Consider the following 21005-nt stretch of genomic DNA (forward strand, 5'->3'; position numbering starts at 1 on the left):
GAGTAGGTTGTGTGATCTGCACTGAGAGCGAGATATTGTTGATTTATAGCCACAGGTTGAACAGAAAAAGGAGGGAGGCCCTGACTATCTGCAGAGGTACAAAAACTGTAACAAGTTTTGCATCAAAACCAATATCCAGATGTTTTTTGGCACAAAGTTTAAGGGAAAGGTTGAGAAGGTTCCTTTGAAGATTCAAGTTTGCCCTCCCATGGCTGTGTATATGGGGCAGAATGGAGCCAAGGAACAGATCATCTTGTACAGCAACTCCTCCTGTGCATCCTTAGCAGAAGCAAGAAGTTGCATCAAATAAAATTACCCAAATCCTCAAGACCACACAGGAGTTAGGTAAAGAGCATCAGGACTCTCCAGGGAGCACCCTAGAGCCCCACTGCAGGAAGGGGTTAAAACAAGGGGGCTGTAAAAAAGGATGCTGGTACTTCAGTGGCTTGGCAGGCTCAGATGCCACAATTCTCAGCACAAAACACAAACAAAAATGGCATTTTCACTTACAAGCCTCTTGCATAAAAGTTTCAGGGTAAGAAAAAACAAACTTAAAAATCCCCCCATAACTGTATGTCCTGTTTTTGGCCTGTACAGAGCTAATTTTTATGCAGAAGCCATGAGATTTGAGTGTGTCTGGGCTGTTCTACATCATCCGACCTCATTGCTTCCAGGCAAAAACAAGGAACTCTTGGGCTTCCAGAAAAAATGGCTTTTGGTCCAGGAAAGCATGGCAGCTGGAGTTTGGTTGGTTTTTGGTCCTGGGCTTGGTGAACAATTTTGTTTGTATATCAGCCTCTCTCTGTACACTTTTGTTATTAGCATTATTGCTGTTACTGTTTTCTTATCTCATTGCTGTATCCAGTAATTTGTTCTTATCTCAACCCATAATCCCTGACTTTTTTCTCCCATGAAGAAAGGTGATGAGGGAAATGGCTGCATGGTTTTCTTTTTAGTGGGAACACTGAACTGGGGAGTGCCATTCTTAATCAACGACACTAAGAAATTCTGATCCCAGCTGAGTAAAACAGATAAATGCAAGTAACGAAGGTTGTAATTTAGAAACACTCCTCGAAGGAAAAAATGGTTCTAGAGTTCTCCTGTTTTTAAGCAAAGAATAACATTGAAGGAAATGACTGGAGACCACCCACAATACTGCTATTTTGTAGCTGTAAACAGAATCACAGAAGTTTCATTCACTGTTTGGTAAAATTACAGGGCCAATATAAGCCAAATCATAAGAAGGCATTGTAAGGACTAAAAAGCAGGTTGAACATCAGCAAACATATTCTTGGTATTCGAGAAAAAAAATTAAAAATAAAAATCTAGTCTATCCCTGCCACAGATAACAGAAGAAAAGGAAATCATGATATTGAAGCACCAAGTTCCCAAGAATTTGTTATCAGTTCCAGGTTATCACTTGTTAAGGATAGGCACAGCTTTCATCAATTATGTAGCTGAAAGCCTGATGACCCATGATTTCATATGCCAACAGGGTGATTATAAAAATTACACCACTATTTTCTGGTAGAAGTCGTTCATACCATGGAATTTTTCATTAAGTCATTACAAAAAAACCCAAGCAGAGTTTTAAAAATATTTACTTTTTTAAACAAAAGCATTTAGTGAGAAGTTTATAGTCATCTTATCTTTCTTAGCATTTCACAGGCATCGCTTTTTGCACTGAGGCAAAGAAAGTTCTTGTATATACAAGTGTACTATTCCAACATCAATTTACTTAAATTCTGTTCCCAGGAGAATAAAAAACTTCTAAGGCATCTACAAAAGCTGGCCTGAACCTATCAAAATTATTGCAGAAATTATGTCAATTTGCATCCAGGATTTGGAAATTAAGTCAAATCCACAAGAGCTAGAGTGTTTCTGCTCCCTTACTGCAAACACATAAAGAATAGCTCTTAGAAAAAAACTGGGAAAAATGTTTCATTCTTAGGTCAGAGAAAGAGAAGGTGAAGTGATGGACTACCAAAACCCCACTTTCAGATTTCTTCCAGAGCAGCCATACAATCCATCTTTCACTGATTTTAATAGGTCTGGGATCAAGATTTCACAGAGGAGAAAACCCAAGGGCCTAGTTACATCGAACCTAAATTAGGTACAGTAGAGACAATTAAAACTCTCCCATTGCTAGCTGCTTTAACATTGATTTAATCTTCAGTGGCTTTGTATGCAAAAGATTCAAAAGAGATGGTATGTAATTAGCCTTTCCATCACTTCCAGCTCACTGTAGCAACTGAGGAAGCACCTCCTCAGCTCCCAAAAACACCCATGGGGGTCCTGCCTCGAGTGATCCTGGCGCTACTTCAAGTTACAGACAAGAACCACACACTTGAGACTAAAAAGGCACAGGAAAGTCCATGTAGGGATCAAAGAGCTGTCTGCTCACAGCATTTCTAAAACTGGGGTGGGCTGGGGGCTCCCTGTTATCAGCCATGGCTCTAGGAACAGGTGGGGATCTCTACACTGGGAGAAGGAGCCCAGCTTGTTCCAGGGACCCACTGCAACCCAAAACCAAGGTGAGCAGCAGGGAGCCCAGGAGCCTGCCGAGCCGGACAGGAGCTGGCTGGCCCAGCCTGAAATGGCACCCAAGGATGGATGGTTCCAATAGCTGCCACGTGCCTGAACACCCTCCTGGGCCAGCACAACAGGAACAAGCAGCTTTATGTTAAAACCAAGCAGTATGCATCTGCCTGTCCATCAAGTGGACATGTAGTGACTGACAGCCAAGTGAAAATAGCAACAACAAAAAAGGGCTACTTTTTCTCCAACCAAATACAGACACAGGGCTGCAACTTTCACACACATTTAATGGTAGCTTTCCTCTGCGAACACAAGCCAAGGATAGATCTGAGGTTTTTTCAGTTGTAAGTAAACAGTATTTTGCACTGTATTTAACATGCCAGAGCAATGAGCTCAATACCCTGCCCCACTTGTCATGCAGACTAGTACTGTTTCTCCTTTCTAACTTCTTCTCTTGTTTCTTCTCCCCTTTTTGCATTTGGTAATGAGTGGTGTGTCTGTGCTTGCCTAGTTTTGGAAAATCACTTCTTTTAAGTCTAACAGCAGGTAGCAACAGCTATAGAGACCACAGGAAGAACCCAGGTTTTTTCACCACCACATTGTCTCACCACACAGCTGTCACCTAGCCCTGGCTAATGCACAGGCACTGCAACATGGTGGAAAATTCCCAGGTGTTTCATACTATGACAGAGCTCTTCACAACTCCCAATGACAAGGGAGCTGTGCTGACAGCACTTGAGCAGCTGAAATTCCCTCAGGCATGGACACAACTATACTAGTATTAAAAATTCCTAATTACAGCTTGTCTTCAGGATCGCCAACAATACCCAAAGAAAAACTCACAGAAAAAATTTGCTTTGAAGAAGCAAGAAGCCTCTGCTATTCCTTACTTGAATTATTTTGTTGCTAATATGTTTAGAGGAAGTATAGGTCTTGTGTAAGAACTGCAGCACTGCCCTTCTTGGAAGCCCTATCTAGAGACAGCATAATGAGACAAGACCATGCCAAAAATGCTAGTGAGAATTAGAAAGCAAATATACATTTACCATAGAATACAGCACACACTGTAAAAGCTAGAAGGGACAACTGGGGCACTGCATCCAGGCACCACAACTCAGACAAGATATAATAACTACTTCAGAAAAATGTAAGAGCATTATTAGCCATATATGCATAAATTGCTAATGAGATGCATTCCTTGGCAGAACAATTACAGATCTCTCAGCTTCCTTGTATTTTCCATTGAGCTCTAGTATGGGGCAAGTCTAAGACAGAGGCAAATAATTCTGTCTTCTCAACCTCACATCTGAGACCAAAAGGTATTCCTCTTGATCAGTATGCAAGAACTCCTGCTCTGCTTCTACATAATGGATCTTATACTCCTCATTCAAATTTACTGGACTTTAGAAACACCTCTAGGGAAAGTATGTACAAAGAAGAGCAAGCATATTATGGCCCACATCAATCTCTTAGGAAAACCATCAACTATTATCAAAATGTTTGAAAAGAAAAGACTCCAAGCAGAATTTTTTCTGTTTGTATACATGTATGCATGACATCATTTGTCATTTTATTGTACTAGTAAGTATAATCTGACCACCTTAAAGTGCACAGAGAATTGCAGAGGCCTGTTAAAAAAACAATTAATCTAGCTTGTTATTAGCTAGTTCAATGGCAGTTGGAAAGGAAAGTGAACCTTCCAAAAGAGTTTATTACAGCCTCCTTCAGCCTTACAAAATGCTCACACTGAGGCATGTAAGTTGACAGGGATCAATCCTTGCTCCTAAAGAAGCTTTCACAGTAGTGCTGAGCTCTGAGTTGCCACAACTACAGCATTTGCTGTGTATCAGCCAGTTTGCATGCATTTCATGTGTATAAACACAGATAGTCTTTACTCAAAAGAAAGTAACTGTGATATGTATCTCCAGACACACTAAAGAAATGCCACTATCCTACACTTGAGGTCATTCAGCACTCAGCCCACAGCAACAGCCAACGGTTGCACCCAGACAGTCATACCACCTTGAGCACACAGAAACCAGCCCCAACTTGAAAGCCACAGGGTTGTGAAACTGTCATATTCTGCTGAAGCTGGTAAATTCAGATGAGAAGTGTCAATTAGCAGAGGTACTGTCTATGGCTATAGACACAAAATTAATTGCACTGTACTGGCTAGGTCATTCAAGCATGAGAACATTGAACTACCTACCAACTGCAGCAGATCAAAACTAAATTAACCGAATGACAACGATCCCCACTCTTGCAGGCACCCCTTTCATCTCATGCAATAGAAACTACTTTGAGCACACTGGTATCTCACAATATTACATAGAGGTAGAAAATGACTGTTGCAACACAGGAAGCCCAAATCCACAACAGAAATTGTACACACACTCCCCCTGAGATCCATCTCACATTTTTGACCACAGAATCACTCCTTCCTACAAAAATGGGAAGCTTGTACTTCCTGGTGCTGTTTTCTACAGTCTGCCTAAACTGGAATAAATGTAAAAGCAAGGTACCAGTTGACTGTGTGTTAAGACAGCTTAGAAATTTTGTTTTAAATATATGCTTAGATGATGTACAGCACAATAAAACTGACTGAGGCCGGGAGAATTTACTGAATACTTTACTGGACTGCCCCCAGAAACAAAGCAGAAAGTAGTACACAGTAGGGTGATGTATTATAAATGCATCCTTTTCACAAGATCTCTAGTGATTTTGCCCACAATTTCTTACTTCTAAGTGAGTTATCACAAGCCATTGATTCCTTACAAAGTTAACAAGCAATAAGACAAGTTAACCTGGTGCTATTATGAGGCAATAATGTTGCCATCAGTGCGTGCAGCCACTGTATTTTCTTCATTTTTCCCTCAGGCACAATATAAAGAGGGCTGATCACATTTTTCAGCCACTATTCCACAATTAGACTGTATGTAAAATGCATAAACAGCAAAAGCATGCTGCAATTCAATTCTCTATTAATCTGGATGATGAAATAAAGAGACTTCCATTAAGACATTAACTTTTTAAGGACATAAATTAGAGAGAAACCAAGACTATCAGCATATTCAAACCTGAAGCTCAGCTCTCTTTTGATACATCAGTGTATGCCAATACAGACTTTTAAATATGTATTCTTACTGGAAGAGGTCAAACAATCATCAAGATTTCCCTAAATCCATTACAAAAACAAGTCACTGTCAGTTGCACTGTCAAGACACATGAAAAGCTTTTTTATGCTTCCCCTCTCAACCCTTGCCTGCTGTCTATATTTGGTATGCTGTCTCTGCACAGCAAATAAAACCATGTAACTACACCTATATAGACTCTGAAGCAGTCAAAGTACAAAACAGGTACTTGCTTTAGATCTGTGCAGGACTTTAATTCTGTTTCCTCCAGCAATGGAGCAAGAACATTGCACACCGTTTAGTTTCCACAAATCCATCTTAATAAGCAGAGAGTACAGTGGCACTCGCAAACACTCTTAGGTTCTAGCTTTGATGGTATTATTCTTGTTCCAAACACATACAGATACACACACATGTGGCACACACAAAGCTCATTACCTGAACAGCAATATGGAGCACACAGCCTCTCATTTGCAGCCGGCTGAGCAGCTCTATTGAAAAGCACTGGCATTTTATGTAACAACCGAAAAGCCAGGACAAAGTCACACCGTGTTCTCAGGAATGATGTTTTACAGACACAATACACAAAAATACACTTTCCAGTGTTGTCTTCGTAGCTACATATTGTACTGAAAGGACACCATGTGCTTAATTGATGCACACTAACCTGTACCAGATCCCAGTCTCCAGCCCCTTTCCTAAAGTGGGGTGGACAAGGAAAGCCACTATGCACCCAAGGTCTCCTTTAATGAACCACACTTCCTATTTAGTTCACACACACCAGTTGCTCAGCAGCTTCCTCACAAGCTCCCATCAACTCTTCCAAATCCCAGTGCCTCTTAAATTATCTACAATACACTCACAATAATACTAGCAAATCATAATTTGAAGAAAATTAATGGTTAGAGAAATTACCTCACAGTGAGTTTCAATTTTCTGTTTATATTCCCCAAATACACAAAAACATAAAAGGATTTAAGGTAGTAAGTAATCAGGTTTTCAGAGAGAGAAAAAAGCCAACATAAAAGCTGTGTTTTCTATGCCTGCTGTGTTGAACATCATTATTCATGTACCAAAGCAGAAGTTTCTGCCGAACTTTAATGTTCATTGCCAAGGAAGTAGCACAAATTATGCCTTTCTAGCACTTTTGAAAGATGTCTTTGATTTCAGACCCACAAAACCATAATTGCAAGAAAAACTATATTGTACATTTAAGAAAAATATTTAAACTAAAATTCTGCTTTGACATTACAACACATTCCATTTCATAAATATATTTAAATGATATTATAATAAGGCTTGAAGAAGATAATGACGTTAAAGTGGTAACAGCACAATGGAAAGTCATCTACAAGTGCCAAGAGATTCATAAGGAAACAGTCTCAATACCAAGTCCCACTTCCGTTATATAAACGGTTGTGTCATTGTATCTATCAGAAGTGGTACAAATGACTACCTACCTCTTGGGACAGGAAGGGAATGACTTGTGCACATATAGCATTCAGCCTCTTGACAATTTCTGCCTGCAAGTCACAAGAAAAAAGAAGTTCAATTACATAAATGCGACTGTCACCCATTAACCCTAAAGTGACCTTTGTTTTTTTTTCAACTCTGGCCATCCTCTGGCCAAGAGATGTTCTCAAAATAATAAGTGTTGCACATGGATCCAAATGTACTTAGGAAGCTACTAATTTCTGGCTAAAATATTTTCCTTAAAAAATACTATTTAGAATTGATACAAAGTAAAGTTAATTTTGATTACATAATCGCAGGAATTTAAAGAACAGAATCTTCAGGAGATGTAACAAAAAAGATAAACAAAATTCTGTGTATCAAACTGAACTCTCTCCAACCATGCAGAAGGAAGGATCATTTTGAACAATAGCAATACCATTGTAAGCAAAGGAAACAACTAAACCATTACTTGTAACAGTGCATATCATGAGAACATTAGTATTGAAATATACAATCTTACTGATAATCATTCTACCATATATTTCAGAAAGGAATACTGCAGTCTTGTAACACACTTCTGCTGTTATCTATTCTCCTGGTTAGTAGTAGCTACTTTCATGTGGCAGCTGTAAACACAAATTAGTAACACACAATGTTTTATTTTCATACCAAAGATCAAATCTTATTCTCTGTATTTAACCTGAAAATATCAATAGAGACAGAGGAGATCTGTTTAAATAACACAAGAATTACAGCTCCAGAAGCAGAATATTCAAAGCCACACAGACTTTCCTACCATAAATCATAATTTTCTTACAATAAATTCTAACCAGGATCAGTTCCTCATTTTACAATCGGACAGAATGCTTTTCTCCTCTTGTAAAGTCAGGAATCATGTGATGAAGACATACTAACATGCAATTTAGCATTCCCTCTTCTAAAAGCAAACCTTCCAACCTTTTGGCTATGCTGTCTTTTAAATGACACTTGGAAAACAATCTATAAATCAGGAAAGCTCACAAGGAACAGTAAAAAGTCTGAAGTTCACACAAAACAAATCTGGGTTCAAGGAATATTACATTTAGAGAGCTATGTAACCAGCCGATATGGTTTGCAAGAGGTAAGAGCACATGTGAAACTAACTCTGCCCCCTTGTGCATACTGTGTGATACACACGAGTTAATACATGCTATTTTGGAATACAACTTCTTCCTGCCTCTGAAATCCATCTAGATTCCCTTATGCTATTTGTATAGCAATTTCTATGTTAAATTGTCCATGTATCTCCCCACTGGTCTTCACTGTTTATGCAAGTCCTCATCTAATTAAATTTATGCATTTTCATAATTTTTTTTGTATTTGTCTACTACATCTTTTCTATTTATTCTGCTTACAGGATACTTTATAGTATGTTCTGTTCAAACAACAATCTAAATTATCCACAAATTTAAAATGCACCTGTAATATCAGATATCTCACAAAGCAAAATTTAAACATTCCTTTAAACAGACAGAATTCACTACACTAGTTGGCAAGGAATTTTATTAACTGCTAGTTACACAGAGCAGCACAGGGAGCGACAAGTTGTGTGCACCTAAGCTTCAGCCAGAAAGGCTGCACAATCCAATACAGCATTATTTGATTAAGAAAATGTAGATTGCAATACAAGGTACAGTTGTAAAGCACCTGTTATTAATGGATCAAGCACCATTAATCTAGTAATTTCCAAATTTTGGGCTCCAGCCACACTGCTATTTTTTTTGCAGAAATCTCCTGAGTGCCCTAAAGCGAGAGAGAAAACTACACACTCTATTTTCCACATGAGCAGAAAATTCCCAAGTGCCTCTGTCTCAGCGTAAGCTGAAGCCACTCTGACCTGCTATTTAACACACATATGTGCCTTCATAAAAAAACAGGCAGATCATGCTTTCTTCTGTGGCAAAACAACTCCTTCCCATCTTTAAAATGCCTGTCACAACCTTCCCCTGCAAAGCTCCATGGGGGTAGCCTTTGAAAAACCACTCTTCTACCTCAGTTACATTAGCTGGATACCTTTACTGCACTGCTAAGGAGCTGAGAACAAAATCAGCTCCAGTGCCATGCAGGAGCTCAGCATCTTATTTTAAAATGTTTGTAGATTCATGGATTTTTAAGGCCAGAAGGGACTGTTAGAATTGTCTTATCTGACCTCCTGGGTGACACAGGCTGTAAAACTTCACTGGGCTTCCCCATCAAACCTGGAAACTACCATTCAGCTAGAATATAGCTTAGTCAACAAAAATAATTTTATTCAATTCACTTTGGGGCATTTCTTCTCAATTAAGGTACTCAACCATAGATATTTTAAATTATTTCAGTTATGATGCTTTTCTTTTTATCACTTCTCCCCCCCCTCCCCAACAGAAGTATGCCTCTCTTCTACCACTCTTCTGGCAAAAATGTGGCTGAAATATATTTGCTGAGTATTTATACAAAAATTCACCTCTGGCAGATTCTGAACCTGGGAAATGTTCAACTAAAAACAGTTTTCTAAAAAGCTGTAACTGAAAACAGGTGGCTGAATATACACAGTTACACAACTGTAATCAATCCCACCGGAGTGCAGAACGAGGCCTTTCTGTATGCAGGGAACTGAGCTGATGTAGGCAGCATCCAGCTCAGCCTATGGAGAAGAAAAAGAGCTAAAGCAGCTTCAAGTGATGTTGAAACATTCCTCAGCAGCATTCCTCTGCTAGGCCGGTCACAAAAAAGCCAAAAAGCCCATGCAATGCCGAAGTGTTTGCACTTTTTCCTAAAACAGTCATCACTTTCACTAACGAAGAGCATCCCCAGTTGCATGGTTGTGCATACAGTTACCTTTTATCATCCTCCAAACTCAGGCAGCAAGGAGACAGCCCAGCTGAGCAGCAGCAGACTGTAGAGACACAGAACGACTGAGACACAGAGTGCCTATCTTTCGAGACCACGTGCAGTCTGAAGGCACGAAGGAAAACACTGTGTACATGCACAAATGATAGGAAGGTACACGTTCTGTACCAAGAAAAGTCTCACACCAGACATTTTCACACGGTAAATACAAAGCACACTCTGTCTCAATACTGCAAGTGTTTCGACAATTAACTGCAGGAGATAATGGCACAGCAGCAGGCTTGATTGTCTTCCACAAAACATACAAGAGAAAGGAGTTAGCTGCCAGATGTTAGTTGAGTGGGATTCTTGAGATGCTGCCCTGAAGCTTGAAGGTGTAGGTACCGATGACATAGATTAGCATCCCAGTAGACCTATTCCTAGTACCCCTGGAGGAAGCCTGGAAACTCATTCTTCTTTGCCTATGCTACAAACTCTGACACAAGGTCAGAAATGTGAACACATTTCTACTCACATACTTTATAAAAAACCTACATTTGAACAACAGTTTAGGATTTCTTTTTTTTCTGTTAGGCATCAGGGCAATGGGTTGTTCATGATCAGTCTAACTGCCAGGAGAAGGAAAAAGTATGATTTCAAAAAAACAGTCATCCAATTCCTCACATGGAAAGTCAAAGTTGCCTCAGAAACATGGCTGTTTCCACAGTCATCTAATTTTACCTCTTTCGTCCCACAGGACCAGGCTTTAGAGAGGCTTCATTTATTTACAGGCCCTTCCACTGGGCTTCAGTTATCAGCCAGAAATGCTGTGGACACACACACACTTCTAATGGCCTATGTTTTGAAACCAAGTCTAATCTGATGGCACAGCGCCCAAACTCCTTTTCCAGCATAGCCATTAAAGGATGTAGGTTATTGCTGTTGTCACCATTGATATTTGTCATTGTAATGTAATTAGGGCTCTAAAATGATGCATTACAGCCCTTGGCACAGCTTCTATTAAAATCTTTTCTTCTGCTCACTGAACTGCAACCTGCTTTCTGATGAATAACAGACAGACAGCTTTAGGGTGAGGAACAGATTCATCAAAGTAGTATTTTCCAGCTCTGGAAATAAAATAAATAAATAAATGAGTAAGAGTGCAACCGAAAAAGAAAAACCTAAGGGAGGGGGAGGGGGGGGGGAGGGGGAAGGAAAGCAAACAGCATACTTGAATTTCATCTGACCGCTTGAAATTCTGATTGCATCTAATGACTCTTTCTTAGGACAGTATATTCCCAGCCTGTGAATCACATGGTTAATCAGGGCTCTAATCTGCTATCCATCAGCCTATGCCAGCAGTGTAAATTCCAATTACATTTATAGGTTATGTGGGTCATGCATTCCTGAACAACTATATTCATGGATATCCCATGTAAACTGGCACTTTTTCTGAAATGCTGTTGTTAGTGTTACTGAACGTTATAATACTATTCAAAGCTTTATGAAAGCTCCTGATAAACAACTGCTAAATTATTGCCTGTGGATACAGCGTGACGCTCTGAAATAGCATTAATGGCCCAATAAAAGGGTGACTGTTCATGCCAAAATATGAAAAAGATAGCTTTTGCTGCCACAGTTTGTCAAATCTGTTAACAAACACCGACACTTCTATTACTCCTTTCCCTGAACACAGAAGACGCTTGGTTTTGCATAAAAACACACCAGCATGGAACCAGAAAAGATGAAGGAAAGGCAGAAAGGAAAGGCTTGGGCTCAAATCACCTTTTGGCTTAGGTAATGTAAGCTTGTATTGTTTGCATTCTCTGGGAGACACCCACAAGACAACTGTTTTTAAAACTTTGATCTCTTTTCATAGCCATTTATGTGACATAATTTTTAAAAAGATAAAGATTAAATATTTATTAACTACAATGTTAACTTTTTTCTTTTTTTCAGAGTATATAGAGATGATAATAAAATCACTGTGCCAGAATCTGTTCCCAGTAAAGTTACGAGGACTCAAATCAGTTAACAGTCCCCTCAGCATCGCTGCAGGGATTCAACACAAGAGCAAAAGTTTATGTTTCTGATTCAGAGAATGAAATCTTTTTGACCTAACAGTTAAATGGTACTTTATCTCCTAAATGCACCCAAAAACTTGACACCTTAAGTTCACGAGTGCCTATAAAGAGTTCTGAAAAATGTTCAAAGGTAAGTCTGTAGACAAGACTGTACCTTAGGCCACATGAGGTGGGTGACCCAGTCTATGAAGGGGGCCCAGTAAAGCTGCTCCTTGGAGTACAACCATGGCTCCACAGCTATCAGTTGTAGGAAAAGAGGAGCATGTGATGGACCATTAGACTCCTAAATCCCCTTCAGAATGGAAACGCAGTGGTTTAATTCAATTTACCCTTGCCACACACAGCTAAAATAGGACATAAGCACTCAGTTAAATATGTTTAAGTGCGTTAATTAGCATTTTAGCATATGTCCAAATTGTTAGCACTGATGGAGATTAAAAAGGAAGCAAGAGTCGTATAAACTCCAGATATTAAAGTATTCAGAAACGTTTTAACAGATAGGGAGTTCAGAATAAATTTGTTGTGTAAAAATATCTATTTGCACTCCCTTTTTTCTCGAAAAAACCCCATAAATGATTCTGTGGAAAAAAACAAAATTGGGATTTTATTTATAGCACATAAACTTTGGGAAAATATTTCCACTATATTTCACAAAGTTCCACAGTTATTACAATTATAAAAAATTGCCGGTAAAGAATTACCACTGGAGGCTCTACGTTTGTCAGTGGAATGGAAACAAAACTACTATACATGTATTGTTGAAATAAACCAGAATAATAAAACATTATTGGGAAACCCATTTCAGCAGCCAGTAGGAAGAAGAATATATGCAATTACGCTTTCAGAAAAATAATCTGCAACAACTGTTATTTCAGGTTTAATTTGTTCTACACAATGCAGCCTTTGCCAAAAAGATCAATCTAGTTTATTAAGTGCTTACCAAGAACACATGCACACACCCTAAACAAGCATTTCACAAATTAGTGAGAACAAAAAAAACATTATTACACTGTATGAAACGTACCATGATTCTGAATAAAGCAAGCAAAAAGGCTAATCTTAGTATTTCACAGAAAATTAACTCTTCATTCATAAAGAAGAATGTGTTTTGTTTTAATCACAGATTTTTGTCTGGAAGTGCTTACTTCAGTTCTACAGAGCTGGAGGAAATACTACAAGGCTTGAATATGTAATTTCTCTTCAGCCCTGAAGGAATGGAGTTTGGAAAGAAGACACAAAGAGCCTAGCCTTGTAGTCAAAGCAAGTGGGGGCAAAAGACCTTCTTACCTTCTGTGCTAAACAGGATACTAAACAAAAAAAGATCTCATCACTAAGCCAGTTGCTGATGTTTAGGAGACACTGTCTGAGCAATGCACATACAAGCTGAATGTAACCACCTCCACCAGACTGCCAAATAAACACTGGTACCATTCTCCACCTCACTTTTCTAGCAACCTTTTTAACAAAAGATCGCAGATAAGCTCATAAAGTGATGTAACTTTCCCTCTGCAAGTTAATTTATTGTTTTGTAAGTTAATTTAGTTGCCTATTTTGCAAAAAATACTATAAACAGCAGCATAAGCAATAAATTGGAGTGGCAGATTTCTCTAAATCAATTTGCTAATGTACATACCACTCTGGGCTGCTGAAGTGAATTGATAAGACACAGCTTTTATTTAATATCTCAAGAATCGCATAGAGCTAAACTGAGCATGACAGGATACGTCCTGAGTCATTCATGATTAGAACAATAAAAAGCAAGTCAAGTTGGGTGACACATAAACATGCATCAAGCCTGTCACCTGATGAAGTTGGTGGGTTTTTTGTTAATATCAACTTACATCAGCAAGTAGGGGAATAGAAATGTACAGCCTGGAGATTACCAAAGTTCTTCAGTTGCTCAGGCAGCCACAAAGCTGCATCCTGCCCTGCCCTGCCATATGTACCTGCTGAACATCCAGAAAAAAGGCTGCAAGTGGAACTTAAAATGACAAAGACTGGCTTCAATTTCCCTTCCTCAAAGGCAGCAGGAAACACTTGCTGAAAAATCAGACAGAAATGAGTAAAAGGACACTACTACAGGAAATGTTTCCGTCAGTATAGCTTTGAAGTCCTCTTTAAGGTACTATGCCTTCACCTACAAGCAATCCTCAGCATTTCAGCATTTCACATTCAATCCTCAATACTTCTTTGTGAAATATGTCCTCATTACATAGGGGTGAGAAGTTTCCATCACTCTCTACCAATTTTTAAACTGTGACTTCACAACTTAAAAAAATAGGGGAAAAATGTTTTAAGCTTATATACCTATGGCAGCTTCTGCTTGAAGTTCAGTATTTTGCATCTGTCCCTTAGCTGCAATTAGGTCAGAATTTCACATTTTAATCTCTCCCATAAATGCTGAAAGACAGCAGCACATGAATAATCCCTTGCTACTCAATTTCTGCCCTTCACACATCCTGCCAGAGTCTGACCACATTTCTGCACCTGCTGAAAATGGCACAAGCCAGTCTGAGCCTGTCCTTGCAGCTATATGCATACATTGGTTTTAGACTCCAGTTTTAATTTACCCAGGGGAAGAAAAGTCTCCCATGTCTTTATTTACAACACAGGTTTTTTATAATGTGCTTCACAGTGGCGACAGGAAAATTGGAAAAGAATTAGAAAGGACTTAGAAAGGAGTTAGAAAGGAATATTGCAGATCAGTAGTTTCAATGTTTTATTATGAAAAATTACACACACACCAAAAAAAAAAAAGATTGAGAGTGCAAAAACCTGTAGTAGGCCTGTGTTTTACTTGAGGTGGTGGCCTGAACTGCTCTGAAAAAATACTAAGGGGACAAAATTTCACAGAAGAGGTGAAAATATCTAGCATTTTAATCCAAAAGAAACCAGGCTTTAAAAATGTACATATGTTGTGCTTACAAAAGAGTGTTCTGATAAAAAAAAGGCAAATGTTGTCATAAAATAAATACTGCAGTAATTTTCCCACAACAAAAAGGAACTGTCAATGTCCACTTCTGACCCTTGCCAGAACTTCACTTTTATCCTCAAATACATACAAAGGAAGACTCAGAAATAGCTATAGGTACCTGTAATCCTTCATCCACTCTCTGTATTATGGCCACAGTTTTCTCTGGAGCAGCATGCTTCAAATGTTAATCACGTATAAGATGACATGCTACCAGAGTTGAGAACTGCAAAGTTTGTAAGAGATTTCCAGTTACACCTAAAAAAAGTTAAAAAGTTATACTTCACAGTCTTGATACTTTGAAAAAAGCACTGCAACCAGTGGCAACAGACAAAGGTCTGCCAAGAAAGAAAATTAAGTTTCTCCAGCAAGTATTGTGCTCTTACAGGTTTTAATGAACTACATAAAACCAATCAATAAACTGATAAAAGCTGCAATCAGAAGTCACCCATAAAAACAAGAAATACAATGTGACTGCTGAACTCAAGTTTATTTTCTTCCAAACTCATCTGGAAGCCAGGAATCAGTCCTTCTGCATCAGGAACAAGACTACTACCTCTCTTCCACCTTTGGTTTCTGTTGTTTACCTGCCTCAGCCCTGAAGGTTATGAAAAGTGGAGCCCATAGTTTTTCTGATCCATTGATAGTCACACTTGATAGCATTTGCCTCCAGAAAAGAAAATGTGGGGAATAAATACTGATCTATTTGGTGGATTTGTTAATCCCGTTTACAAGAATTCCCAGAGTGCTTGGACACTTTGCTGTGTATCACCTTCAATCATTTACCTCTTCTTCCTACCTAACAATTTCACAATACATCAAAAACAGCAATTAGCTCAAGAAATATAAAGTGTTTGTTTAAGGGAAACATTTTAACTCATTTTCACTACCATGAAAAATGAGCAGTACTCAAGATGCAATTTCTGCAGATTGACACAACAGATTTTAGTGTTTGAAACAATAGACAGAAATATTGCCCTTTAAAGATAATACAGAACGGCACAATTTTAACATCCCTGAAAGAGATGAAAAAACAGTGCAGTGGATTCAGTGGCAATGATATTATCAAGTTTCAATTTTGAATCCTTACAAAGACAGAAATTCAAATAAGGACTGTTACTCTCTCACATTTTAAACCAAGTTAAATATGATACCCAGTAATTCTTTCTCAAGATAAAGAAATGATTCATACTTTATCAAATCCCAGTTGCTGGAATAGAACAATCATCGGTGAAGTAGAGTACATATAAGATACCTTTCTCCCTTTGTGATCTAAAGAGTATTTTGTTTGTTAAACCGACACACTAAAAATTAAAGTTTACTAAAATACTAAGAGTGTATAAGTAGGACACATTTTCTTTTACTCCAAATTTAAATCCAAGTTTCAGCCTCAGGTGGCTCATGATTTCCTCATGCTCAAGATGGCAATGCCACAGACCTACAGAAGCACCAACTGTAAACTTCCAGCACCCTGTAGGTAAGGGCAGCTTCCCACCAGAAGTTTACACCATAGATGGCAGTCAGTGAGGAACCCAATTCCCTTTCTCTGGAGCATGTTGCCCTAAGAGTACAAGGGACAGTGGCACAGAGCTGGGGACCTGAGGAGAATATCCAACAAGACTGGACATTCCGCAATTCATATACATCTCTGCCACCACTCAGATGATACTGATTCCTACCTGTATTTTTTAAGTTAAAGACTTGCTGCAGCAAACAACTCAACAGGAGAAGATTCTTGATGCAGCAGAATACTGCCTTCTGAAGAGGAAAAACGAAAAAAAGACTGCAGTTCCAAATTCTATTGAGGAAAAAATATTGATATGAATTGTCATTACTCATAATTTCAATCATTGCTCATCATAACTACCTCTGCGGAAAATAACTGTTCTGATTTCAGCATTTCTACAATTAGGATTGCTTGCTATTCTTCTTTCTAAGTAAAGGACAATGAAAGAATAGGTAATTTAAGTCTTTAACATGTGAATACCTGTCAAGTGGTAGTTTCACTACCTCTAAGGAAATACCTCTAAAACAATCATGTAGTTTACAATTCTCTTTTTAGCCTTCCCAAGAAGACACATTTGCAAAGCAAAAGCTAAGACATTTGTAAGACATGCATGCTTGATATGTTTACAAAAAATCTGTTGTCCAAGGCAGCTGGATACACTAAGTACATCTTGATGTTCAATTCACTTGCATGGCATTCCCCTAGTAAAACTCCTTCCAGAACAGACAGAATCTGAGTCAAGCAACACCTAATGGCATTTATCTTTAAATTATATCAGCATTATTGAAGTTTTCACACACTCTTCATCTAAAAGGGATTTCAATATGAACTATATTTTTATATTAAAAAAAAAGTTTAAGACAATAACATAAAAAGCAGAACAGGAGGAATGGAGCAAGAACTCCTGTCTGGTTAGGAAATGTAGATTTCATGGAACATTTTCTAGTGTGTAATTCCTGTGGGATCACCCTTTGTGGAGAGCTACTATGAACTGCATTAATTTCAGACAAATGCTCAAGACACACCATATGTTAAATGTGCTTTTCATGATACTACACCTACAAACTCTACTAAGAACATCTAAAACATGGAAAAAACATCAAATGTAAGCAAATATACGGGATAAATAACTCTCTAAGCAGATTAACCATGTGATCAAAGCAGTTCTCCTTAAACAGGTTCTTATCAAAAGAGGAATGAGTCAGAACAAGACTGCTTCACAAAGCCATACCAGTTTCACTCCCATGAACCTCTACTACAAATATGTCTGGGCCAGAAACATGGATTACACACTCACCAGTTATGGTGTACGAGGCATAGAAGAGGCTGTCCCTTAATCCAGCTACTCTTGCTTGTCCCATCCCTCTATTGACAACAATTTTGCGGGCATTTGATAAACTAAGCAATGAACTTATCCACATTAAAGCAGACCCCACTTCCAAATGACACAAATTTTTATTTTCAAAGAACGAATGCCATCCCAGACCCAGCTTACCACAAGGCTGACGAAAATGCAGGATTACCCCTTTCATTACCTCTGCCAATTTTTCCCTGCTCAAAGCACACGGAAGACTTCAGTCCTAGACATACAAAACCTCCAAGATAAGACTTATTCTGAACACTCCTTTGAGTCAGAAAAAGAAAGCACAGTTAAGGGAGTAGACCATGCAGCAGCATTTCTGTCAAGCTGCTCATCTTATTAGAGATACCAGTAGTTCCTTGGGCAAGATAAAGCACTCTGTTTCACTTCCTCCACTACATTGCCACAAAGTCATATTGGTATCAATCATATTCTCAACTTTACACTCCTCAGGCTAGTATCATGACTGGTTTAACTAACACTTCAACTAGCCTTTAGTGCCACCTGTTAGATATCTGGTAAATCAAATCACCAATACCCAACTTCACAGTGAATTTAAAACGATAAATAAGTATTGCAACTAGTGCAAATTAGTGGCAGAAGCCAGTACTGGTCAAATGAAGAAATTAAATATTGTGGTCAAAACTGTGAAGAAAAACCCACACTCACAAAACAATGTATGTTTTTTCAGTTATAGCAGACAGAGTGAGAGACAGCAAAGCCCCATTTCCATACCCTGTTCGATGTGGATTTCATGGATTTCTAGCCTTTTAACATGGAATAATTCTATAGTTTACCAAAATGCAGTCTCTGGATTTGTTAATTTCATATTTCTCTTGCTGGGTCTGCAATCTCGCCACTCTTTTAATCAAAAAGGTTTCAGACAAGCATTTACATGAAAAATACCCAAATTCAAATCTTAACACTTTCACCCACAAAAATACACAAAGGTTGGGTACATTCTTGTTTCTATGCATAGTTTGTGAATAGTTTCCCACAAACTATGATAATTATTCCTTTTTGTAATAGCAGCTTTCCATGACAATTAGAGACTTAGTTGTGCTATTCTGTCTGCATTAGAAATTTGCCAGAAATACAAGAAAGGTGACCTTAAAATTACTGAACTACCTACCAACAGTTTGCAAACTTTGCGCTTATGTAGAATCATCATGTTTTCCACAAAAGAAGCAGAAAATGCTGGGAGGAGTAGGATGCAAAATAGGTTTGATGACAAGGAGATAGCTCAGACTGCTTCCTTTGTGTGAGCTTCAGTGAAGATGAGAGAGTGTGTTAAAAAATATACTTCAATAAAAAGTGAAGTCAGTTTGAAATTGCTGATTTACTTATTTAAATGAGTCAATTTTCGCTACCATAACACACCAAGTGTGGATGAAAGCAAGGGGAAGAGAAGTGAGAAAACATTTTTTTTTTTTTTTTATGTCACCAACAAGGGACACAATTACTTTTACCACCACAAGTATAACTTCTGCTCCTGAACACAAAACCAAAGTTGCAGTAAACTAGCTACAGAATAACCCAAGGAGCTGGGTAAATACTCAGCGCTGTAAAAACCCTGCCAACTCCTCAGATATTAGGACCTGAGCAAGTCTGTTCAACAGCAGTTAAAGCACACCTGTGTGTACTTCAGTCGTACTGTTAAATACCATCCACAGGCACCAAACACCACTTTATCTTAACTCTGTACCTGTAAACAAAGTATTCAAAATCGATGCCATTTTTCTGCAGTCTAAAGCAATACAGAATTTCTCTCAATATCCACCACAGAACCTGCGTAGGGCTCATGTGATACAGCTATAAGTCAGACTTTCTCCAGCTCTACTAACTAACCTAGACTGTACACTCAGAGACTTTATAGTTTTGTTACATTCACAGCTGTTCTGCATCTAAAGTTGACTCCCTTCCAAGGGAGAGCAACCACAACAGGTAGAAGCAAACTGATGCTTGAATACAGAAATATCTGCTTTACAACCTAAATCCATCTAAATGCTTCACAAAAGTGGAAAAGCAGAGCAGTGCTTCAGTGGAGAGAACTGGCTATCAAACTGTTATTTTACATTGTGTCGAAGAGAGTACTTAGACTAGTACTTCTTTTCAAAAGTTCAACTTGCATTTATGCTCAAATTACATTTACAGCTTTTCTAATGTAGGGTATTCATACACTGAGGAGTGATGACTCAGTCAAAGCCATGATCCCCAATACTGAATATGAAGCTGGTTTGCCTAATCTTCTGACATCTCATATTGTCATTACCTTCCTTCCTTCAACCTCTGCAACAAATAAATCAAAAAAAGAGCCTTGAGGAATTCATTGTCTAGTGGGCAGGTAAAAATCCAATCATGGTTAAAAAGAGATTGGGAAACTAGCTATTGAGAGCTACACCAAGATCCTGCCTCAGCTGAATTTTGCTTAGTTCCACACAGAGCTGCCAAGCACAGAAAAGTGTATCGAATCCCCGATTTTCCCTGACTTTACAATGTAATTGCTTGTACCAGAGAGCCAAGATCCCATGGTGCTGCAACCACTGCATGCATAGTTAGTTATACATGCATTGTGAAGGTTTGGGCACACAGGTGGCATGGATATTACCACAAGGTAAGAAATTTTGCTTTGGTTTACCCCAAAAAATCCCACCCTGGTTAAAAAGCAGTATTACCCTATTGTCCATTTCCAAATGGAGGACAGAGGCTGAGAAGATCGACTACCACAGGCACACTTCCTCAATACAAACCAAAACACTGACTGCATTACCACTGAAAGGTACATTACTGTAACCTGTTAATTGCAGCTGGGACAGAAGATAGCAGAATTCACATAGGAAACAAAAGGAGGACAAAACTGCCATGGGATAAAGTACTCTGCCCCAGGCACACCACCCTATTAGACCAAGACAGATACTTCTAAGTGACTCCCATGTAATAATATCTCGCCTCCCATTTCTTAACACACTGCTGTCCAAACAATCCTGCGTTAAGGGCAATGCTTCAGGAACCAATATGACTTCCACTTCCCAGACAGAGATCTGTAGCAGTGAAAGTCACAGGTGAAGTCTCCAGAAGATATGTAATGGGATTTTAAAAAATGTCTTAGCAG

General features: G+C 38.6%; 1 protein-coding gene across 14 annotated transcripts in view; it reads right to left on the reverse strand.

Moving 5' to 3' along the window:
• The window catches only part of LOC134056819 (transducin-like enhancer protein 4), a 97161-nt gene that overhangs the window by 59224 nt on the left and 16932 nt on the right, over positions 1-21005 (reverse strand). For 12 of the 14 annotated variants that reach the window (XM_062513705.1, XM_062513704.1, XM_062513700.1 and 9 more), the window contains exon 5: positions 7130-7192. The exons of the other annotated variants lie outside the window; for them this stretch is intronic. In XM_062513705.1, coding sequence (XP_062369689.1) covers positions 7130-7192 — 63 coding nt within the window. The remainder of the gene's footprint in view (positions 1-7129; positions 7193-21005) is intronic. 14 annotated transcript variants of the gene reach the window in all.

The sequence above is a fragment of the Cinclus cinclus genome, chromosome Z (genome assembly GCF_963662255.1).
Source record: "Cinclus cinclus chromosome Z, bCinCin1.1, whole genome shotgun sequence".
NCBI classification, from domain to species: domain Eukaryota; kingdom Metazoa; phylum Chordata; class Aves; order Passeriformes; family Cinclidae; genus Cinclus; species Cinclus cinclus.